At 39.5% G+C, this 19292-nt stretch overlaps 1 protein-coding gene across 1 annotated transcript in view; it reads right to left on the reverse strand.

Annotated features, from left to right (window-relative positions):
* Nucleotides 1–3981: 3981 nt before the first annotated feature.
* The window catches only part of GRIN2A (glutamate receptor, ionotropic, N-methyl D-aspartate 2A), a 51163-nt gene continuing 35852 nt past the window's right edge, over nucleotides 3982–19292 (reverse strand). Inside the window, exons 10-11 of the mRNA XM_010148156.1 lie at nucleotides 7336–7574; nucleotides 3982–5772 (exon numbers count right to left, since the gene is read on the reverse strand). Of these exons, the coding sequence (XP_010146458.1) occupies nucleotides 3982–5772; nucleotides 7336–7574 (2030 nt within the window). The remainder of the gene's footprint in view (nucleotides 5773–7335; nucleotides 7575–19292) is intronic.

Consider the following 19292-nt stretch of genomic DNA (forward strand, 5'->3'; position numbering starts at 1 on the left):
TCTTAGATAGAAGAAAAAATTAAGTCTGAGCAAAAGCTGCAAAAACATCAAATGAAATTTTCCAGAAATACAAAACCTCATGATTTTCCTTAATTTTATCTTATATATTAAAATATCTTATTTCCATGCGTTTAAGCTAGTGGATGGCTACACTGCCCTAAGAAACACAAGCAGAACACAAAATCCATTTGAAAGGAAAAAGGAAAATTACTGCGATGTAAAGGGAAAGACAAAAACATGAAGAAATTCTACAATGTCTTTAAAAGAGGAAAAAAGCAAGAGGCAGGTATGTCTATGTAGCTGATTTTACCTCCATGTACCTACTCCATCCTCAGCAATTCAATATCCTGCCTCCATAAAAGTTGTCGTCCAGGAGCAGTGTAACACTACAGGACATGCTACCAAGAATGGCCCATATCATTTACAGCCTGATTCAGTTCCAGCTGGAGTCACGCGAAATCTTGGTGATAGGAATGACCAACAAACTGCTAGATCTGTAATCAGGAAAATGTAACAAGTCACCAGCACCATCCAGAAAGGTACAGAAAGGATGGCCACTTATGCAGGAAGATTCTTTTCTCCTCTTCAAGAATAGCAGCAGCTAGAGTGAGAGAGAGGGAAATACAGAAAGTCTTGATCTCAGTTTAATTGAAAGTCAGTGCAAATATATCAACAAAGCTCAGGCAATATTCAGAATTCCATGCGCTCTACGGCTGAGCCTCACAAGCTGTGGCTTGTGGCTCTGCTGTTGAAGATTTTTCTTCAACTTCTCAGCTTCTTCTTCTTTATACGTACTCATCTGCAACCGCATCAGCTACATGCCTACAGCCCTACTCTTTAGCCTTTTTTTCCCCCTTTATTCACTGATATTATATACCAACATCAAAACATCAGACGCATGCAGATTCTTATTCCCTCTATTTTCAGTATCTCAGTTGGGTTTTTTTTTAACCTTTAAGGCAGCATCTTTTATTTCCATGTGAACAACTGCTGTGCAACATAATCACGTCTTCCTTCTCCCTCTTTAATTTGTTTTGGTTTAGGGGAAGTGGTCGTATTGCATATTTGCAGCTAATAATAATAAATCTCTCCAGTCAACAGAAATCTGCTCAAATCAGAAAAAGCAAACACTGCAATATATTTCTTTACAGCTAATTTGCTTGTACATTTCACAGAAGGATAAATCCACCTGGGTTTAGGATGTTTACATTTGGATCTCAACAGTTTACTTAGAAAATGTTGTAAATGGGAATTTTTATTTCCCACAACTTCACATATGGTACTTGTCTATATATTGAACTATACATGTCTAGTTAGACAGACATGATGATATAAAAGACTTGGAGCTACCAGCAAGTATTCTGAGAGCTTTAAGATGATGTGAAAGAAAGAGCCACTACCGAGTTTTATGATTCACTTGGTGGAATTCTCAGCGACTTGCATGGCAGTTTTTGGTATATCAGCAAATACCATATCTGCTGAAACACGCCAGATATAGTTCAAAATACTTAAGATTTTACTTAACATACTATGATTTGGATTGGAAATCAAAATTTTCCTGGAAGACAAGACACTTACGTCTTTGCAAAAAGGTTTTGGCTCGTGAAAAGCAGTGTTCATCCCATAACCACCCTAGCCCTGCTTAGCTCATACAACTATTCCTAAGAAATGGGAACTTCCCCACAATCGGGTAAGGATCTTCTCTTAATAAAAACTACATCCAGTGAGGACCCCCAGAAAGCTTACTGGGGCAGGGCAGGGGCATATAATTGTCAGGGCCAATAATTGTCACCAAAGGTTGAATTAAGAATACTCAAAACATATTTGCTTCAGACACCATACAAATACCCATAGCTATGCTTCCTGAACATACTTATCATGAAGTATACTGAGATTCTTGGGAGCTGGAAAGGGACTCAGAAGCCCAAATCTCTTCACATTTCTTTCCTTCAGAAATATCATCCTTCACCAATCACGGTGAACATACAAATACAATTGTAACTACCAAGAACTCATTCTGGACTGTTTGGTAGTTCAAGTTAGCTTACATCTGTTTAATAAAAAGGTTGTAAACAACGTTGAAGAAGCTGCGTATTGTCTATGCCTATACATCACTCCCATTATCTCCCGTGTGCAGCTCTGCTCTGCAGTATGCTAGCCCAAACTAAACAACTCGCATACTGTACCTCTGGCATGCAGATGCTACAATTACAGCTGACAGGCATGATTCTGTTGAAAAGAGCTTCCGTTCAGAGAAAAGTTAGGGTAATATTCACATTTTCCAATTCACAGTGGTAATGTTTTCCCTGCTCCCTGTTCTTCAGTGAAATGCAGGGAGTAATGCTTGAATAATCTAAACCTCCACTACAATAAAAACCTAAAACAGATCTGGGAGTAGCAGGAGAATGGGAGAGCACCACCTGTTGAATGCTTTCATTATTTAAATATATTAGCAATTATATTTACTACTTTAGTTTAAATTAAATGACAGCTGTACACTCTACTCATTAAACACTTCTCTCTTCCCTTCCACACTCCCTTCTGGTTAAAATCCAGTGGTTTGGGGTTTTTTCCCCCTGTGGGCACGAGGTGGGGTGTATCACAGGCATTTTATTTGTGAAATAATCTTGTTGATCTTAACTAGAATAAAAGTCATCTAACGATGCATCCCTATTGAATATCTTTGTACACAGGTAAGTGATAATAAAGATACTGTTCCTTACTTATGTGTGCATATATTCAATTTATGTAACAGACTTGATCAGAGAGGTTAAAAAAAAAATGGTCTGATGTTCAAGAAAAATGCACAACATTCTGGAAGAATTCCCTCAAGAGGTGTTAATCCTTCACTGTGTACATAAATGAGTGGTATCACGCTCCTCACTGCTTACACTGAACCTATGGCTGTCGGTGTTTGATACTATATTAAAAGCTTTAATAATATTAACATACAATTAATTAGATGTCACTAATACGCTATGAACAAAGAACTACAGTGGGTTGGGATTTGGTTTGGGAAGTGAGGGAATAAAAGAAATACTATACAGCCCTGAGTAATCACCAGTACGGGGCAAATGCAAACTTACATACACATTAGGCCTCAAGGTTACTAATAAAGTTCACAGCTCCGTAGTAAGTGCCATATAGTGATATCTAAAAATATATACTCTGAATTAGGCAACTGTGAAATTTCTGACGAGATGACTGCAGACTTTTCAATGAACTTAGTTTGTAATGGTAAGTGCATGTGAAAGATAAGAAAAGCATTTGTACATTAATGTTAACCAATATCCATTGGGCTTCGTTTTGGTACACAGCAGTTCACATGTTTGGGCCTACAGCCTCCCCATTTTTTTTCTGTTGGTCTAGAATGAATTTACTAATTTTGTGCTAACACACGGTATTTTATTTATTAAGGTCCCAGGGTTTGGGGTTTTTTCTATTATTATTTGGCTTTGAAAATGATTATGAAGCTAAAATAGATTTTTGAAAGTCTAGCTTTCTGGTCTCTTTTAGAGACTTACTTTTGAAACTGTGCAAATGCATTCCTAATTCTTTTTGTCTGTGTCATTCTACTACATGCATACCATATTGCTTATCCAGTACTAGAAAATTGTTAAACATTTCTAAGGACAAAAATACATTGAATGATACTTAGCAACATAAAATAGAATAACCAAAATTTTAAAATAATTAGATACAAAACAACATAGTTGCCAACATATATTGGGGCTATTTCAGTACAGCTTGCCATTTATATATAAAGCATACATAAATGGCTATTTTTTTTATCCTTTTCAACAAGACATATTTTAAAAGGATAGTTAAGAGCATACTAGTTTACCTATTCATGTACAAAAGTACACTGGAAAAGGGAGAGGTTTACATATTTATCATAGCAGGATACTATTAAAGGATAAATTCTCCCTATAAGATGGTGGCAACTATTTTTTCCCTATAGATAAAGTGTTCATGGAAAATTTAAACATCTGATTCAATGCTAGGCATTTTCTTATACACACGTCTATTGCTACAGGAATTTAAAACCCTTGGAGTTGAGTACAAGCTATTCCTATTTGCAACATAAGGCAAAACATGCTCTGAAATGTACATGTCATTATGGATCCGACCATCCCTGGAACAGTATGATGCTGTAGACTTTATGGATGACCTTAAATAATTATCATTTCTTCCTCTTGTTGGTAATGAAAGTTTATAAAGATCAGCTGGACTTCGCCTAAGAGATAAGTGCTGGTCATCACGATACGAGTGCAGAAAGGGATTATCATCTGAGTGAACAGGATACAGGGACTTGCTCCGCTTACTGTCCTCTAGAGCATGAGTTAAAAGTGAGGCCTTGTTGCTCAACAGTTTGCTTGAGGGAACACTAAACATGCTTGCATATGGACTACTTTGTAGAAATTTCTCTCTTTCTTTCAAGCTTATACTACGAGAAGGTCTTCCAATATCAATTTCCCTGGATTTATCAGCGATATTGTCAAAAGAATGTTGCCTGCTAATCCTCAACTTATTTTTTTTATGATATTGCAGAGCATTAGTGTGTGACCAAGTACGGTCATATATTTCTTCAGGAAGTGATAAGTTCGTCGTATCCTGCAGCATCTGATCTTCTTCAATATCATAGAGGTTCCCCATCCGTAAGCATGCGTCACATTTATAGGGAGATCTGCTTGAATAGTGTCCTGCATAAGTGGGCAAATTGGAAAGACAGCTCCTGCAGTGGGTGGAATTCTGTCTGTATCTATCGTTCATGTCAACAAGGGAAGCATTTTTATCTTTTAAGGTGTAGTGCTTTGCATAAAGTTTATACTGGTCATTATTTGGAAGACTGTCTTCATTATGCAAGGGAGTCCTGTTAGCGTGTTCTGCTTTCCTGTAGTTGTCATTGGGATCTTGATAAAACTCAGGAAACTCTACAGTTTCTGGAAGGACAATGTTTTCAATGTATTGAGGTGTGTCCAAGCGGAATCCTGGCTCCTTGTCAGCATCAATCGTGTAGATTTTATCCCGTGGAGAGCTCTGTTTGGTTTTCAGATATGTCAGTTCCACTTCGCTACAGTCTTTTGGGTATTTTGATGCTACTGTCCTTTTTTTAAAATTGTCCTTTGTTTTGTGGTGCTTGTTGTTGTTTTCAGGTTCCATATGGCAAGTAGCTCGGCTGGATGTTTCAGATACATCTGAATGGACAATCTCTTCAGGAAGGTATCTTTGGCTTTTCACTGAAAGCTGCCTGTTTTCATCTGACCCGTTTTCTCTCTGGGAACCTTGGCTCTGACGTACAGAGTCTTGACGTAAAGATTCAACAGATTTCCTCCAAAGTTGCCGGGGTCTGGAGTTCACTTTTGCTTCTGTTGTTACTGCAACCTCTACTGTATTTGGATTGGACTCATTCAGCGTGAGAGGATGCTGACCTTGGAAAACATAATTGTTAAGATTGTCCTTTTGTCGATTGCCAGGAAGCGTCTGCAGTTCACTCATGTTGTCACCAAAAAAGTTGTCCTTCGTCTGAAAGGATCTGTTATCAGAAAATATCAGGTTTCCTTTATCCATGACCATGTCCATAATCAAGGAACCCCTCTGAATAAAATCAGCTGTTCTTTTGGGAGAGTTAATCCTTGAAGGATTGATATTGGTCATATTTTTTGCTGTTCGCAGCAGTTTTAACATGTTGGTTTGGGAATTGGTCAAAGTAAAGTCAGGAGACTTCTTTTTTTCTTCAATGTGTACTCCATGAATGCAGCTGTAAATACCCTGCAATATGAGTAATATAAAATGAATTAAATCATTACGTGTAAATTTTAAATACTTCCATTCTAGCAATAAAGAAAAATTAACCATTGCTTATCTAATGACTGGAAAAATTAAAAGTACATATCTATTCTTTTATCATTTCCTTCCATGGATATGGAAGAAGAATTTCTGCCATATCTGCTGGAACTGTGTAGGAGAAAAATTGCCAATCATTTACAAACCAATGGTCTGTGTTGTTCTCCCCTGCTTATTCCAGAAGACAAGATGAGAAGAGATCCCAAAAGGTTCCCTAGGGTCACCACAAAATGTAACTAACCTTCAGTAATGGAAACGCTATTACTTTAAACCAGGGATCAAGCTACCCCTCTAAACAAGCCTGCAGCCAGGCTATTTTCTTGGAAGTTATTCACTTTCACTGAAATAAAAAGGTTTCTAGTCATTGTATTTCAGTTTTCTGTTTCCTATCCTAGTACAGATGAAAAAATCCCAGCTCTTTCTAAAGCCTGAATTCCAATTTATTTTGAGCTAAAGGCTGATGCCCATCTTTTATCTCCAACCTCTTCAGTCACTCCTGTGAGTGTAATCAACATTTCCAACCCTTTGAACTTGTAATTCTCAGAAATTTGCCTCCGAAATAAGTACTTTTTTCCCTCAGATTGATTAGGAGAATTTCACATGTAAAAGGCCAGAAGTATAAAGTTCAAATTTAAAATGTGGAGGATACAGAGTATATGCTTTTCTAGACAATCCCCAGTAGGGTAAGGCAGAGTATTTTTAATGCAGTTCCAATACAGTCAGATTTACTCAACAGGGTAATTTCAGCAAGTTTTAAAGCAATTTGTCATTTTAGTATCATTTTCAATTCTCCTCAGCTAGATAAAAAAAATCCAGTAAAATCAATTACCTAATGAAATTACTGTGTCTTAAAAAACCAACATGTATGACAAAAGTATAAGAACAAGAACATAGTTCCCTTATTTCACAACGTGTATCAGTTATTTGGATATATAAATCCACTTTGGCTTTGGTAAAATTATCATTAAAACCTGTCTCAATGTCTGACTAAATATAAATGACACTTGTGTTTGGACTTTCCTTATATGGTTTACTCAAGTTTGCTATCAAGAAAAGCTTATAAAAGTATTCCAGTATATTTTTATCACTAAAAATCCACTTGTTTAAGAAACAGACAAAACTGAAAGCTAAAGTTTGTCATCAATTTAACATCTATTTTGTGTGGATTTTTTTTGTGGAAGTGCATCCATTTCCTGCATCAGAGCAGCTCTAACATTGCTTTATCAAAATTTCCCCAAATGTATTTGTTTTCACCATTTGACATCTGATTATTCTGGCATATGACAACTCATACACTAGAACAATAGAGAAAAGACTTCCCATGGAGTGCAAGTAGATCCTGAGCCCATGGACTGCTCTAGAGCATCACACTGGTGCTCTAACATGTATTTCAAAAGTCCAAGGGGGAATAAAAGGAAAGATAATGTTTTAGGGAGGTAGCAATTATTCTGTCTGTTTCCTGAAGGGGGAAATAAAAGTAATACTAACCCTGCTGATTGAGAACAACAATCCTGGCCTATCTGAGCAGACTCCAGTGAAGCAGAATCTAAGTTTCCAGTAAAATAAGTGCTCCCAGACAAAGGTTATTAAACTGAGTGCCATGGCTGCTGCAAGCATGTAGAACACTCCTGCCATGTTGTCAATGTCCAGCTGGCTGCTCATGACTTCATTCTTCTCGTTGTGGCAAATGCCAGTCAGCCACAGGGTTTCTAACTCTTCCATTTCCCCTAGGGAAAGCAAGGAGTCACATCAGTTAGAATGCAGAAATTACTGCTCACAGTATTCAAAAGTCTTTGCAAGTTTAAAAATGCAGCACCATTTAATGCTTCATTTGTGGAGCACTTTAGACTTATCTACTAGGGATTTGCAAATATAGCAGATTTCAACTCACAGCACCCTAGTTTCAGATGTCCTCAGATTTCATAAATTACAAGGGAAGCCAGCTGCTCTAGAAAGCAGGATCTGCGATTTGGGTAAAACTTTCTTCTGCTTGTTTTAAATGGTATCACTTGCTCTAGAGAGTGGAACTGGAGGGTTCCCATCCCAGGGGATTCCTCTGCCCCATCCGTGAGAGCATTTGGTGCACACCCAGATGCAGGAGGTTCCTCCTGTCCCAGTCCATCAATGTGCTCCCGGCTGCAGGTCCAGCTAGTGGTTACCCCTCGTGTGTACTCCAGAGGTACCAATGCACACACAGAACTTCACAGACAGCCGTGTCGTCAGCAGCACCCACATGGCATCCCCAAACAGCAGTAGAGATGGATGGGCTAAGACTGCAATACCTGTGCCCAGACCTTATACGTCCCTCACCCAGGCACCAGATTGGACCATAGGTCTTTCCAGAAGACCCTTAACAAATCATATCTGTCCCACATGCATAAACACCAAATGGAAAGCAAGTTCCCATCAAAACCATCTAGAAACTGTGTTCAGTAGAGAGATGGACAGACTGTAGTGGTCAGACGCAGGGCTGAGCCAGACGAGTGTCCTGACATGCAACCAGACCCTTTTACGCCCCCTCCTCTCCCTTGGCATACACTTCTTCCTGATCCACTCTGACCCCTCTCTTTGCCCTTCCCTTAAACATTGCAAAATAAATTTCACATGTTCTCACAATCCCTTTCAAACATGCCATAAAAAGCTTGTTCTTTCCTGTGAGATCCATGATAACTTTATTCCCCTTTCGTGTGAGTTGCAATGTTCTGGCTAAACCTCTCCTGACATGTATGGTCTCTGCTATCATGTCTAGTATCGCTTGTTCCCTAGGGTTTTGGTATCTGGGGATTTGATTTATTAGTATCCCCACCTCTTTTTCTATTTTTTCTGTTGAACTACCACTAAGCAGATAACCTTGCCATCCAGGTACCTACATATCCTTTGCATCTACATATCCCTTCCATGTTCTTACTCCAGCCTCCCAGTTCAAGATGGTTTTGAATGTTAAAAGACAGACCATCCAAACAACAGAGATTAAATGGCAAGTTTAAAAATTCAGCATGAGCAGTAGCAACCAGACCCAGCAGCTGCCTGCCCCCAGGTGCTGCACTGGGACCTCACAGCAGTAGTCATTGGTAACATTTCCTCTCATAGTTGGCTGCATTTCAGTAACAGGTGAACTGATTTGGAGATGCAGTTTTAAACCAGCTCCTGATCTACAAGCACTTTAGAAAGAAAAGAGCTCCTTATCAAAACTTGCTGGGTTTCTTCCCAGTAATACTTTTATTTATGGCAAAGCAGTGGCAGTGATCAACACTGGGTATAAAATCACCCACAGCACTATGTTTGCAGGTGATAGGAATTATATATAATATTGGAAATGGAAAGCTTGACTAGCTTTATAGCACATGCAGCAAGTGAGGAAAAATAGTTGTACATGATACAGTACTAAGAAAGACCATTGTGTTTCATACACCACCTGCTGTTCTATAGAAAATAACTGTCACAATGCTTGGATACTTGCTGGAATGCAATATGCTCTTTTTCCCATTTAATTTTTTAATATTTTATTGTAATTAGCAGTATCTTTCAAAAACAGTTCTTCTCCTGACTTTCTGTTTCACTTTGTTTCCCCCACAAGACCTGGGTGATGCAGTAACTGCAAGCCCTTCTCACGACATGTACCCCCAGCCTGGTCTCTCGTGGTGCCCTGGACACCCCCCTTTGCTCCATCTGGGCTCTATGGATCCCACCCGGCCTTTCTTCTTACAGTCTCCTCTGGCCTTTTGCTGCTGTCACTGCCTGGGCAGTGGCAGAAAAATAAATGGCATCATCATGTGCCTGAAACAGAGCATTCCTGGTTTCTGGTTCTGGCTATACCATGTCCTTTCTGCTGTTAAAAACACTTCATTTGCTTAAAGCTAAGGAATCAGATTCACTCCCTCCTCTTTCTCATATTCTTAGACTTAGAATTTCACTGATGTATTTCACAGAGAGATTTGGCCTCAGATGAAGGACACTATCACTTAGCAGTGGTTGCTACTGCCAACGTGGACAGAAGTGTGCAAGAAACCGTACCTGCCCCGATTATTTTTATATTGCATGATGTATTATTTTTCAAACGGTCAGTGTTGTTCCTCTTGAAGCACATACATGCTTTTGTACTCTTGTGGGGATATAGCAGCTGAGTAATTCTATTATTATTCTTAATGACATAAACCTCACTGTTTCTAGAAAATACAGCAGGCAATAGAGGGCCAGAAAGTACGCTATTTGCTGTTTTAGTGTGTTTCTCAGTTTAGGATATGATTTCAATTTGGTCGAAGAATTCCCATGCTACAGATCCCTAATCCTTACCCAGGGATTAGGAAATATGTTTTCAGTATTATAATCCACAGATCATTGGAGTAAAGATCAGAAAAAATGTCTAGAAGCTATGTTAACATTTCAGCTACCTTCAAGCTAGACTAGAAGATCAATGACCTGCTGTGCAAGAGCATTTTGCAGGACAGAGTGCCAGGGCTCTAGGAAAGCTGCAGCCCACAGATAATTTGTACATGTGAGTTGGAAGTGGAACACAAGAATGTGATGGAGAAATTGTTTCTTATGGAATGCGAAGGAAAAACTGAAGCAGAAAGGACAAGTACTGAGGCATTTTAGCAAAGGCATCTCACAAATTTCTAAGAGACATTATTCAGTTTCTAGTTAATTCTAGTTAGTTCTGTGCTTGAAGCATGAATTGAGCCTCTGCATCTGAAAAAGGCAGTGTAACTTCTCCCAAATTACAGTGCTCAATCTTCAAAATACCTAGGAGCATCCCTAAAGAAGAAAGTCAATCCTAATCAATCTTTATAAGTCTTCTAAACCAGGACATAAGGACAATAAATTATTAATTGTAACAGTATAGATACTGCACACTGTTGTTACATAGATAATTGGTGTTCATTATTGCATTTCCATATCTTAGAAAATCTGGATTTCTTTTGTTCTGCTAAACCTCAGTGGACTGTTCCCCTTGTCTCTCTTTCAAGTCTTCCCCAAGGTCCATGAATAAAACTCACAGAGGCTATAGAAGAGAAAAAAACCCAAGTCCAAAGAGAGAACAATATTTCTGGTTTGTGCATTAGTAGCCGAAGCTTCGACCATCAGCTCTCATTACTTCCCACAGGAAAATTCACATCTCCCAAGACTGTCAAACATCAATTTGATTTGACTGCTGTGCCCTTTAACAATTCATAATAAAATTCACTAAGGATTTTAAACCTCTTTTTTATTACTGTTTCCTCTGCATTTCTTTCCCTTTGGCATGTACATCTAAAGTAACTATTGATAATCCACTAATCTTTCCAAAAGCATCACTACGGAAACCAACCAAGCTTGTTTTGAGTTGATATAAATGACAGTGCCCTGGCAAGCTACGAAGAACAAAGCATCCCAGAGTCTCGCAGATCCTGCTGTTGCAATATCCCTTCCATTATATCTGACAGTGACAGAAATCACTGTTAATTAATACCCAAAAGTAATCCACACTTTTATAGATCGCATAGCACTGTGAATCATTGGATTGTCATATGAAATGATATTATCCGGGAATGGATAAATCAGGCTAGACAATCTGGTTTGTATATATAAATTAGTTACCATTTCCAGTATATATTTATGTAGGTGAGTATGTGTATACACACAGGAACACAGACAAACAATTACTAGTTTAACTGTAATAACACTTCAGCATGGCTGACCCTATAAAATGGCAAAAATGCCCAATCTATTGCTTTCCTGCCCATCACATTTTACCCACGATATTTACAAAGGGCATAACGTTGTTATTACAAAATCTTCATGTATGAGGAATTTTTTAACTGGAGTGTCAATTCATTCCTTATAAAAATCAACCACTTCCAAACCTGACCCGGAGTTGCAATTCAAAACATTAAACTTTGAGGCTTGTTAAACTTTGGTTCAGAAAAAAATATTTTAAAAAAGTCAAGTCTTTTTGAGGAATGTTGCCTTTGAAATCCTTGTGGTTGGTCTAACTTGTGAGGTGAATGTGCAGGGTGTTGATACCTATACCAATATAATAGTCTTGGCAATTGAAAGGTCAGTAATGAATTATTATCAGGCACTGGAGAGTTGAGTTAACTCCGTGTGTACATAATTGTAATTAGCAAGTAAAATTCCAAATATTCCATACAACAGAACTTGGAAATCTAAGTCAGCAACCTCAATATATATAAATGCCAGGCCTCAATGAACCAGGTCTTAATGTAGTTCACGTCTGCATCTAAGAGGGGGGGTCTCAAGTTACTTATAAATATTTATCAGACTTATTTTAAGACTTTTTGGTTTTCCCTTCAGGCGCTTACTAAAAGGCGTGTCATGCCACAACCATTTTCTGCCTTCGTCCATGCGCAGACTAGATTAACAATTAAGTGAATAGTTACAGATTTCAGCAACAAAGTACATCATGACACTAGCACAAAATTAGAAAGTGAAGAGTCCCAATATATTTGAGAAAAAAAGTGCATATTTTCTGTTCAGTATATTCACAGTATATTTAACCTACAAAATTCACAAATAACTGTGTGGTGGCCACATTAAGATATTTTTTAAATTTCTATAGTGCTGTATCATAAAAAAATCTGCCTCATTTACACTGTAAGAATCAGTATAAGCAAGCATTTTAAAGATCGATATTTCCAGCAGTGTTGAGCCTGTGCACTATTCATCCAAAACACAGTACGGTCTTCTCTAATAACCTGCAAATTCTAGCTCTCCCAGTGGCAGTTCAAGACTATTTACAACGTTTTTAGGTTACAGCGCAAACAGTACTCAGCCCTTTGTATTTCTCTTGGGTTTGTCCCTCAGGCTATGGCGTGCTCTGGCTGCTATTTGCACAGGAACGAACAAGTTGGCCATTCAGACTCCAACTATCCCAGAAGTGCCTTCCTTCCTACATTTTAGTGCAACACCTCTAGCATATTTGACACTTTATCACTGTGGGAAGGAGTGATAAACTGTCCAGTGTGCCCTCTGAAAATCTCTTTCACAATAAAAACACCATTATACTGACACAGAAAAGATTCAGATCAAAGGGCAGAAATACACACTTCCCCCACCATAGCCCTTAGCAGATTTTGCAGGATGTGGTAGGTGTCATCTATCCCTGACACCGTCCTCTCAGCCCTGAAAACCTGCTGCCCTTTCGCAGTCTCTGTCACTGTCTCTTGATCTGTCAACTCTCAGTGGTTCTTTTAGAGGGGTTACTGGTACCCCAAATCCCTTCATTTCCTAGGCCCAGCACCTTCCAAGGGTCTGGCACTGTCCCTTGGTTCTCAGCTCTCCCGACAACCACATTCTCAGCTCTCCTACCACTTTCCTGAAAGAGGGAGTGTCTTCCAAAATGACGGGACAGCCATGAGCTACTCACAGGTAAAGCTAACTTACAGGTCATTTCACTAATGTTATTTTGTTTTCTGAGTGTTTCCTTTTTCCCTCTGTATCTACACATGCATTCAGGAAGACGCACAAAAATCAAAAATTTCATGTTATCTATAAGAAGAAGAGAAGCCCCAAACCCATATAGTCCTCATAACCCATATAATCATGAAAAAAAGCAGTTAGGGGAAAGATTTTTTTGAGAGGGAATAACAGCGTTTCATTACTTGTCTGATGCTTTCCTTATGCTTAGTAAGAAAAATAAAATTTTGCACTATCACCCAAGTTTGTCCCCAGTTACAAACGACAGAGATAAACAAGCACAAAGTTTTAAAATTATTTCCAAAAAGAAAAGACACAGACTAGGATAACCTTTGCTGCTTATTTAAAAAACAAATAATAAAATGAGCTTGCTGCTCTATTTCAGGAAAGAAAGCAAGACCTCTGAAGCTTGCGTGGCACCTCAGCATCTTCTCTCCTTCTCCCTGGGGATATGAAAGTGGCAGTAAGTGACAGAGATGGAGAATTCAACCCTGAATCCCTCGCATGGCAAAACCAAGAGCATACAAGGATAGTAACAAGCATCAGCCCTGCTGTCTGCCTGGCAGTGCCTGCATCCCCCTCCTCCTTGTCCACAGCCACAGGATTTTCTCCTCCTCCCTACAGCCGCTGAGAAGCACCAAAGGGCGCAGTCCCAGGCAGTCCAGCTGCGTGCCCAGCTCCATCCTGCTGGAGAACACCCCCACACTTCAAGCAAAGCCCGTGATTTACCTCCTTCGAGCTTCACTCTTGGAAAGTCAGCCAAGCCTGGGCTGGGGTTCAGGGTGACTTGGGAACACAGCCAGATTAAGCACAGACTCATGACAGTCCAAAATAGCAGTCACAAGTCCGGGACACCGTTTGCTTTTAAAAGGAGTGCTGCATTCAGCCAGCCCCCAGGGGAAACAACCCCAGCAGAAGTTTGGAAACTCTTGGATGGAGGGAAATTGAAGAAAGAAGAGAGATATGACTTTGGAATTAGCTCTACACATGAGAAATGTTTGTCAAGAAGCCATAAAATAAAACTTATGGGAGGGAAGAATAAGCAACAACATATAAACAGTGATTACAGTCAAAGCACCCACTAAGTGGAAAAGGAAACAGAAATGGTCCTTGTGAAGAATTTACTATTTTCTTCTGTTTGACTTACCCACATTCTTTGCAAGAACAGTTATCCTATCAGATGAGTAATAAGACTGATTTTACAAGATGTGTCATTGTAAAATTGACTTTTCAGTTTTGATTCTATTATCCTCCAAATGATCAAAGTAAATTGCTCAATAATTTGGTTTAATATTTCTGTAGGCACTAAATTCTATAACTTGCTGTGGTCTTATTTTTATTCTTTAGAAGACTGGTGGTTTTCTGCTCTACTCTAACCATGCAGGTTAAAGCCATAGATTCCTGGGAATAATCACTGATGATTCAGAGACTGCCTCAACTACTCCTTTATGTCCTCTGGAGGGGCATTTTCATCAAGTTCTTACGTTAATTTTAACTTATTTAATTATTCTCACACATGAAGGGAGAGGAAATCTATTTTATATGTTACTTCTGGATCCAGAAAAAGATTTTTAACACTTCCCATGGTGTTTATAAATGACAATTTCAGGGTGGTTCAGAGTTCCAGAGTGTATCTCCTTATCACAAATCAAAACCTGGCATTACGGTGCCAACAGAACATAAGAGAAACAGCAAAACTAAAACCAACAGGAAAAAATAATCTAATGGGGGTTTCTTTGACAGCAGCATTTCTAAAATGGGCTGTTGCTCTCTTGAGCGTGGGGGAGAGATTGGGCTTACCCAGTGAGATCCATTGCACAAAGGTACCTGAGCCATGGAAGCCCCCAGTGCTGGATTTGCCTGCACCAGTGCCAGGTCCTGCAGCAGGCAGATCAGGCAACTGCAACTGCGAAGAATGTCACCCTCCTCTAACTCCAAAAGCATTGCCTTGTTTGAATGAGAGTCGTCTGGAAAAATTAATTATCCCCTGCATTGCATTGCTGCAACCATCCCTGTCCAAGTGTAGTCTGCATGTTCTGCAGGAGCGCACCTAGGGCAAGCAAGGGAAGGATGCTCTGTCCAAGTGGAGAAAGCTGAGGTGCAGCCAGATATCTTTTTTGACTTATTGGTTAAGCAGAGCAGACCCATTGGTGTTAGCACATCCGTTCGACTTGTGTAGGTGCAGGGCAGGAGAAGACCACCCCAGCAGGAGGTCGCGGTGTGACAGAGCGGAAGGTGCAAAAAGAAACAGGCTGGTATTGACAGTGTAAGGGGTGGTGACTGTGCGAATCGTTAACCTCAGGTTCAGCCCGAGGAGCCCGCATGCAAGTAAAGAAACCCGGCATATACCAATTACAGATCTTGAATAAGAGTGTTAAATTTATACTTTCACACTGGTCAGATACCAGGCATCATCTTCAAAAGGCTGTGGCTGCAGTGGCAGAATCATCTACTTATTCAGACTGGACAAACAACAGTTTTCAAATTTATGGACAGACTGTTTCACACTTACTCTGGTGAGAACTCCCACTAAGTGATGGAGGGGGAAGGTAGCACCCCGTCACTTGGAAACCCTAACATAAGAGGGTCTTGCCCTGAACAGAGGGGTCAGAACCCAAATGGGTTGATGTGTGTTTGGTTCAATAAGCTCATCAACTTCAATTTGACCTAGTTATGTGATCCATACAGCATGGCTTATAGAAGAGATTACATAACAGAACAGCAACTTTTTGAATTCAGTCTGGATCCCCCAAAACAATCTCTCACATATTTTTTGAGTTATTTCTCCCTGTAAAAATAGCTAGAGGAACACAGATGACTGACAGCAATACACTTACTGTGAGCTAATGACTGCACTCGGCATGCCCCCATTAGCTAAGGATGAATTAACAGAACTGCTAAGCACAACTTTCAATATTACAATCCCTCTAACTCTTGTTCAGCTACATAAACACCCTCCACTTATACACTCACACTCTCCAGTCACATTTGTTCCACCCACTGCTTAAGGAGGACACTAAATATATAAACAGAAAATCATTGGTATTGTGGGTGTATTCTGCCTGAGCAGCATGCACTGAAAATTTGTCCTTATAATCACATACGTATTTCCTTCTTGGTCTTTAACAGCCAGAGTGAGTCACACTGCTACACTTCCTTATAATCTAGACAGCAATTTGGAAAGCTTATGCTAAAATATGAAAAAAAATAGCAAAGAGCTTTCCTCTTCCAGATGTAAGGGGGCAAATCTTATTTCCACAGTTACCTATTACCCCTAAGGAGTGGGAAGCAATTATCCACCCAGGAAAATAATTCTTAGTGTACTAAGCCATCCTAAAAGCACATAAAGATTAACCAGAACTGAAAGTTATTAGGAAGGGGATAACAGACTCTCTGTAGAAACACAAACCAAAACCAGTTTTCTTCTTTACATCTCTGTGTCTCCAATTGCTTTAAAGGTTGCAGCTTTAAGGGTTAAGGGCTTAATACAGCTATACCATCTGCCCCTCTTTTCCTGGAGCTCTGTTCCCAGACCTTCGATTGAACAGAGCCTGCAACCTGCAGGTAGTGCAATAGGTTACAAACACCTCACACATGGTAGATGCTTGACCTGGCCAGCTGGCTGGCATTCTCCCACTCTTCTCCGTACTTGCCCTCTTTACGCAGTATTTTTCTATTCCTTGTTTCCATCCATTTCTGCTGTCATTCGTCTTTTATCCCTCTATTTCTGCTGCATCCCCCATAGCTAAAAGCTTGCTGTATTTCTCTCCATCCCAAGCACAGTCTGAAGCCCTCTTACTCTCTTAATCCCAGAGCAGCTTTGTCATTTGCAGTTCAGTAATCTCATTTGCACAGAAAAAGAAAAAGGAAAAAGAAAAAAAAAAAAGACAAAGAGAGAAAGGGACAAAGAGAGAGAGAGAGAAAAAGAGGAAAAGGGGAAAGGGGAAAGAGGAAAAAGGGAAAAAAGGGAGAGAGAGAAAAAAGGGAGGGAGGGAAAAGAGGGAGAGATTCTCACCAGTGATTCTGCTCCAAATCCCACAGACATGATGCTATAGCTTTCGGAAGCAGTGTCTTGCAAACCACTTTACAGGACATTTTCAGAAAAGCACCACTCTGCTTTAAATGACACCATGCAGCTCAGGCCAGAGGAGTACTGGCCATACCTTGGCCTTCAGACAGCTGGCCAAAGGTTCCTGCTGTTGAAGGCTGGAGGGACATGGGAGCTTGCACGAATGTTTGAGTCCCACAGCTACAGTCTTACGCAGGCTGTGTGCCTAAGCCTTTGCTGCACTTACCAAATGGCAAGCTAGCACAAGAAAGCAGTTGACAGCTGCTCGGGTACCATGCTGGATTCTGGGTATGTTAGCCTGCCCAGCTGCTCCTTACAGAGGTTTATAAAAGAAATCAAAGCACGTATCATGAGATTCCTCAGTGCACATTGCTGTTCTGACACATTCCCGTGGTTGTGGGCGGAATATCCAAACAAAATTATGGTGCTGCTTCATAGCAGTCATATCATTTTAGTTGCTTCTGAACTCCTGGTGTTTCTATTCCACAACAGAAGATTGAGAAATAGTCTTCTGTGTCTCAGTAGAAATATTTTTATTTCTCTTTTAAAAAATAATGGAAGCTTTGTCTTGTGACCACAGCAAGACAAAAAAAAGCACAACCACCACTGCCCTTTAGAGAATCACCCCAATGATCAACTATTTTAAACAAAATTGCAGGTTAATCATCAGCTGGAAGTTTTTGCAGTTGATGAGATGTGATATACAGATAGTAAAATGTACAAAGCCAGAAATTCACTAGTAATGCACTCCACTCGTATCCTTTATACAAGAAAAAGCAACTCCTAACTCAGTATAGTAAAAAGATGCAAGGAAATTAATCTTCTTACTAACAAATGCATATTCATCTCAGCTTCCCGTGAACTGGGTTTTGTACACGAATCTGCACAGACCAAGTGATGAAACATTTTAGAGATAATCCTATTTTTGAGACAACTAAGTAGCTATCAATTGAAGTTCTCAGCCACTCCTTTCCATCCTCCTTCCCTGTGTCTCTTTTCCTCGTTAGAGTAACAAACGTGGCATCTTGCAGCCAGCTTCCTTCCACTGCGACATCAGAGTCACTCTCACCATGTAATTGTTAATTGTCAGTATAATTTGTCCACCCAGTAGAACTATCCTCAGGATCAGAACATTACTCATGCAGATATATACAAACCACCAAGTCCAAGCTTAAAGTTACCCCTAACACAAACCTACATCCCTCTGTATTATCCCTCTGACACCTTAATATTTTTTCTAGTGTCAACAAGGTAAAAAAGAGGGTTCACAGCCATTGACTTTGATGCAGAAAAAGCATCGTGCTTTGGAAAGTATGAAAAGATGCTCCTGCATGAACAGCCATTAATACATCAGCTGGATGTTTCTCATCAGCAAGGAAGAGGGAAAAGGTTCCTATCCACTGTGCAAAAAACTCATTTCAGTGTGTAAGTGAACTGGTTTGGATAGGTGAATGGTATAGAAGAAACAAGGAAAAATCAAATTAGAAAAATCAGAAGAGAAAGGCAAATGCAGAGAAAACTGAAAGCTTTAAAACACATTTCAAAAGGCTGTCTCAGTATTGTGTAAAAGAGAGACGAGATCATGTTTTTTGTAGGTGCAATCAGATACAGTTTTAAACAAATTACGTGGTGTTATCACAAAACGTTCCCTGCTCTTATTAACATAATATTCATATCAATAAATTGTGTTTGTTCAACTCATTAGAATATTTTTTACAGATATGAAACTCATTAGATTTGTAATCATTCATTGAAATCATTCCGTACTGTGATGAATGTTCTATTACAGATACTGAATAATAATTTAGTACTGCTAGGCACTTTGCTGTTTTATAGGCTTAGTCTTAAAGAATAATAAATTCTGCAGAGGCTACACATGCGGAAGAAGTATTTTTCCCTTCACTTGTGTTTGCCCATTTACTTCAACAACCTCAGTCAGACTCCACTGAGGCTTCAGCAG

Source organism: Eurypyga helias, unplaced genomic scaffold, assembly GCF_000690775.1.
Source record: "Eurypyga helias isolate BGI_N326 unplaced genomic scaffold, ASM69077v1 scaffold20133, whole genome shotgun sequence".
Classification (NCBI taxonomy): Eukaryota; Metazoa; Chordata; class Aves; order Eurypygiformes; family Eurypygidae; genus Eurypyga; species Eurypyga helias.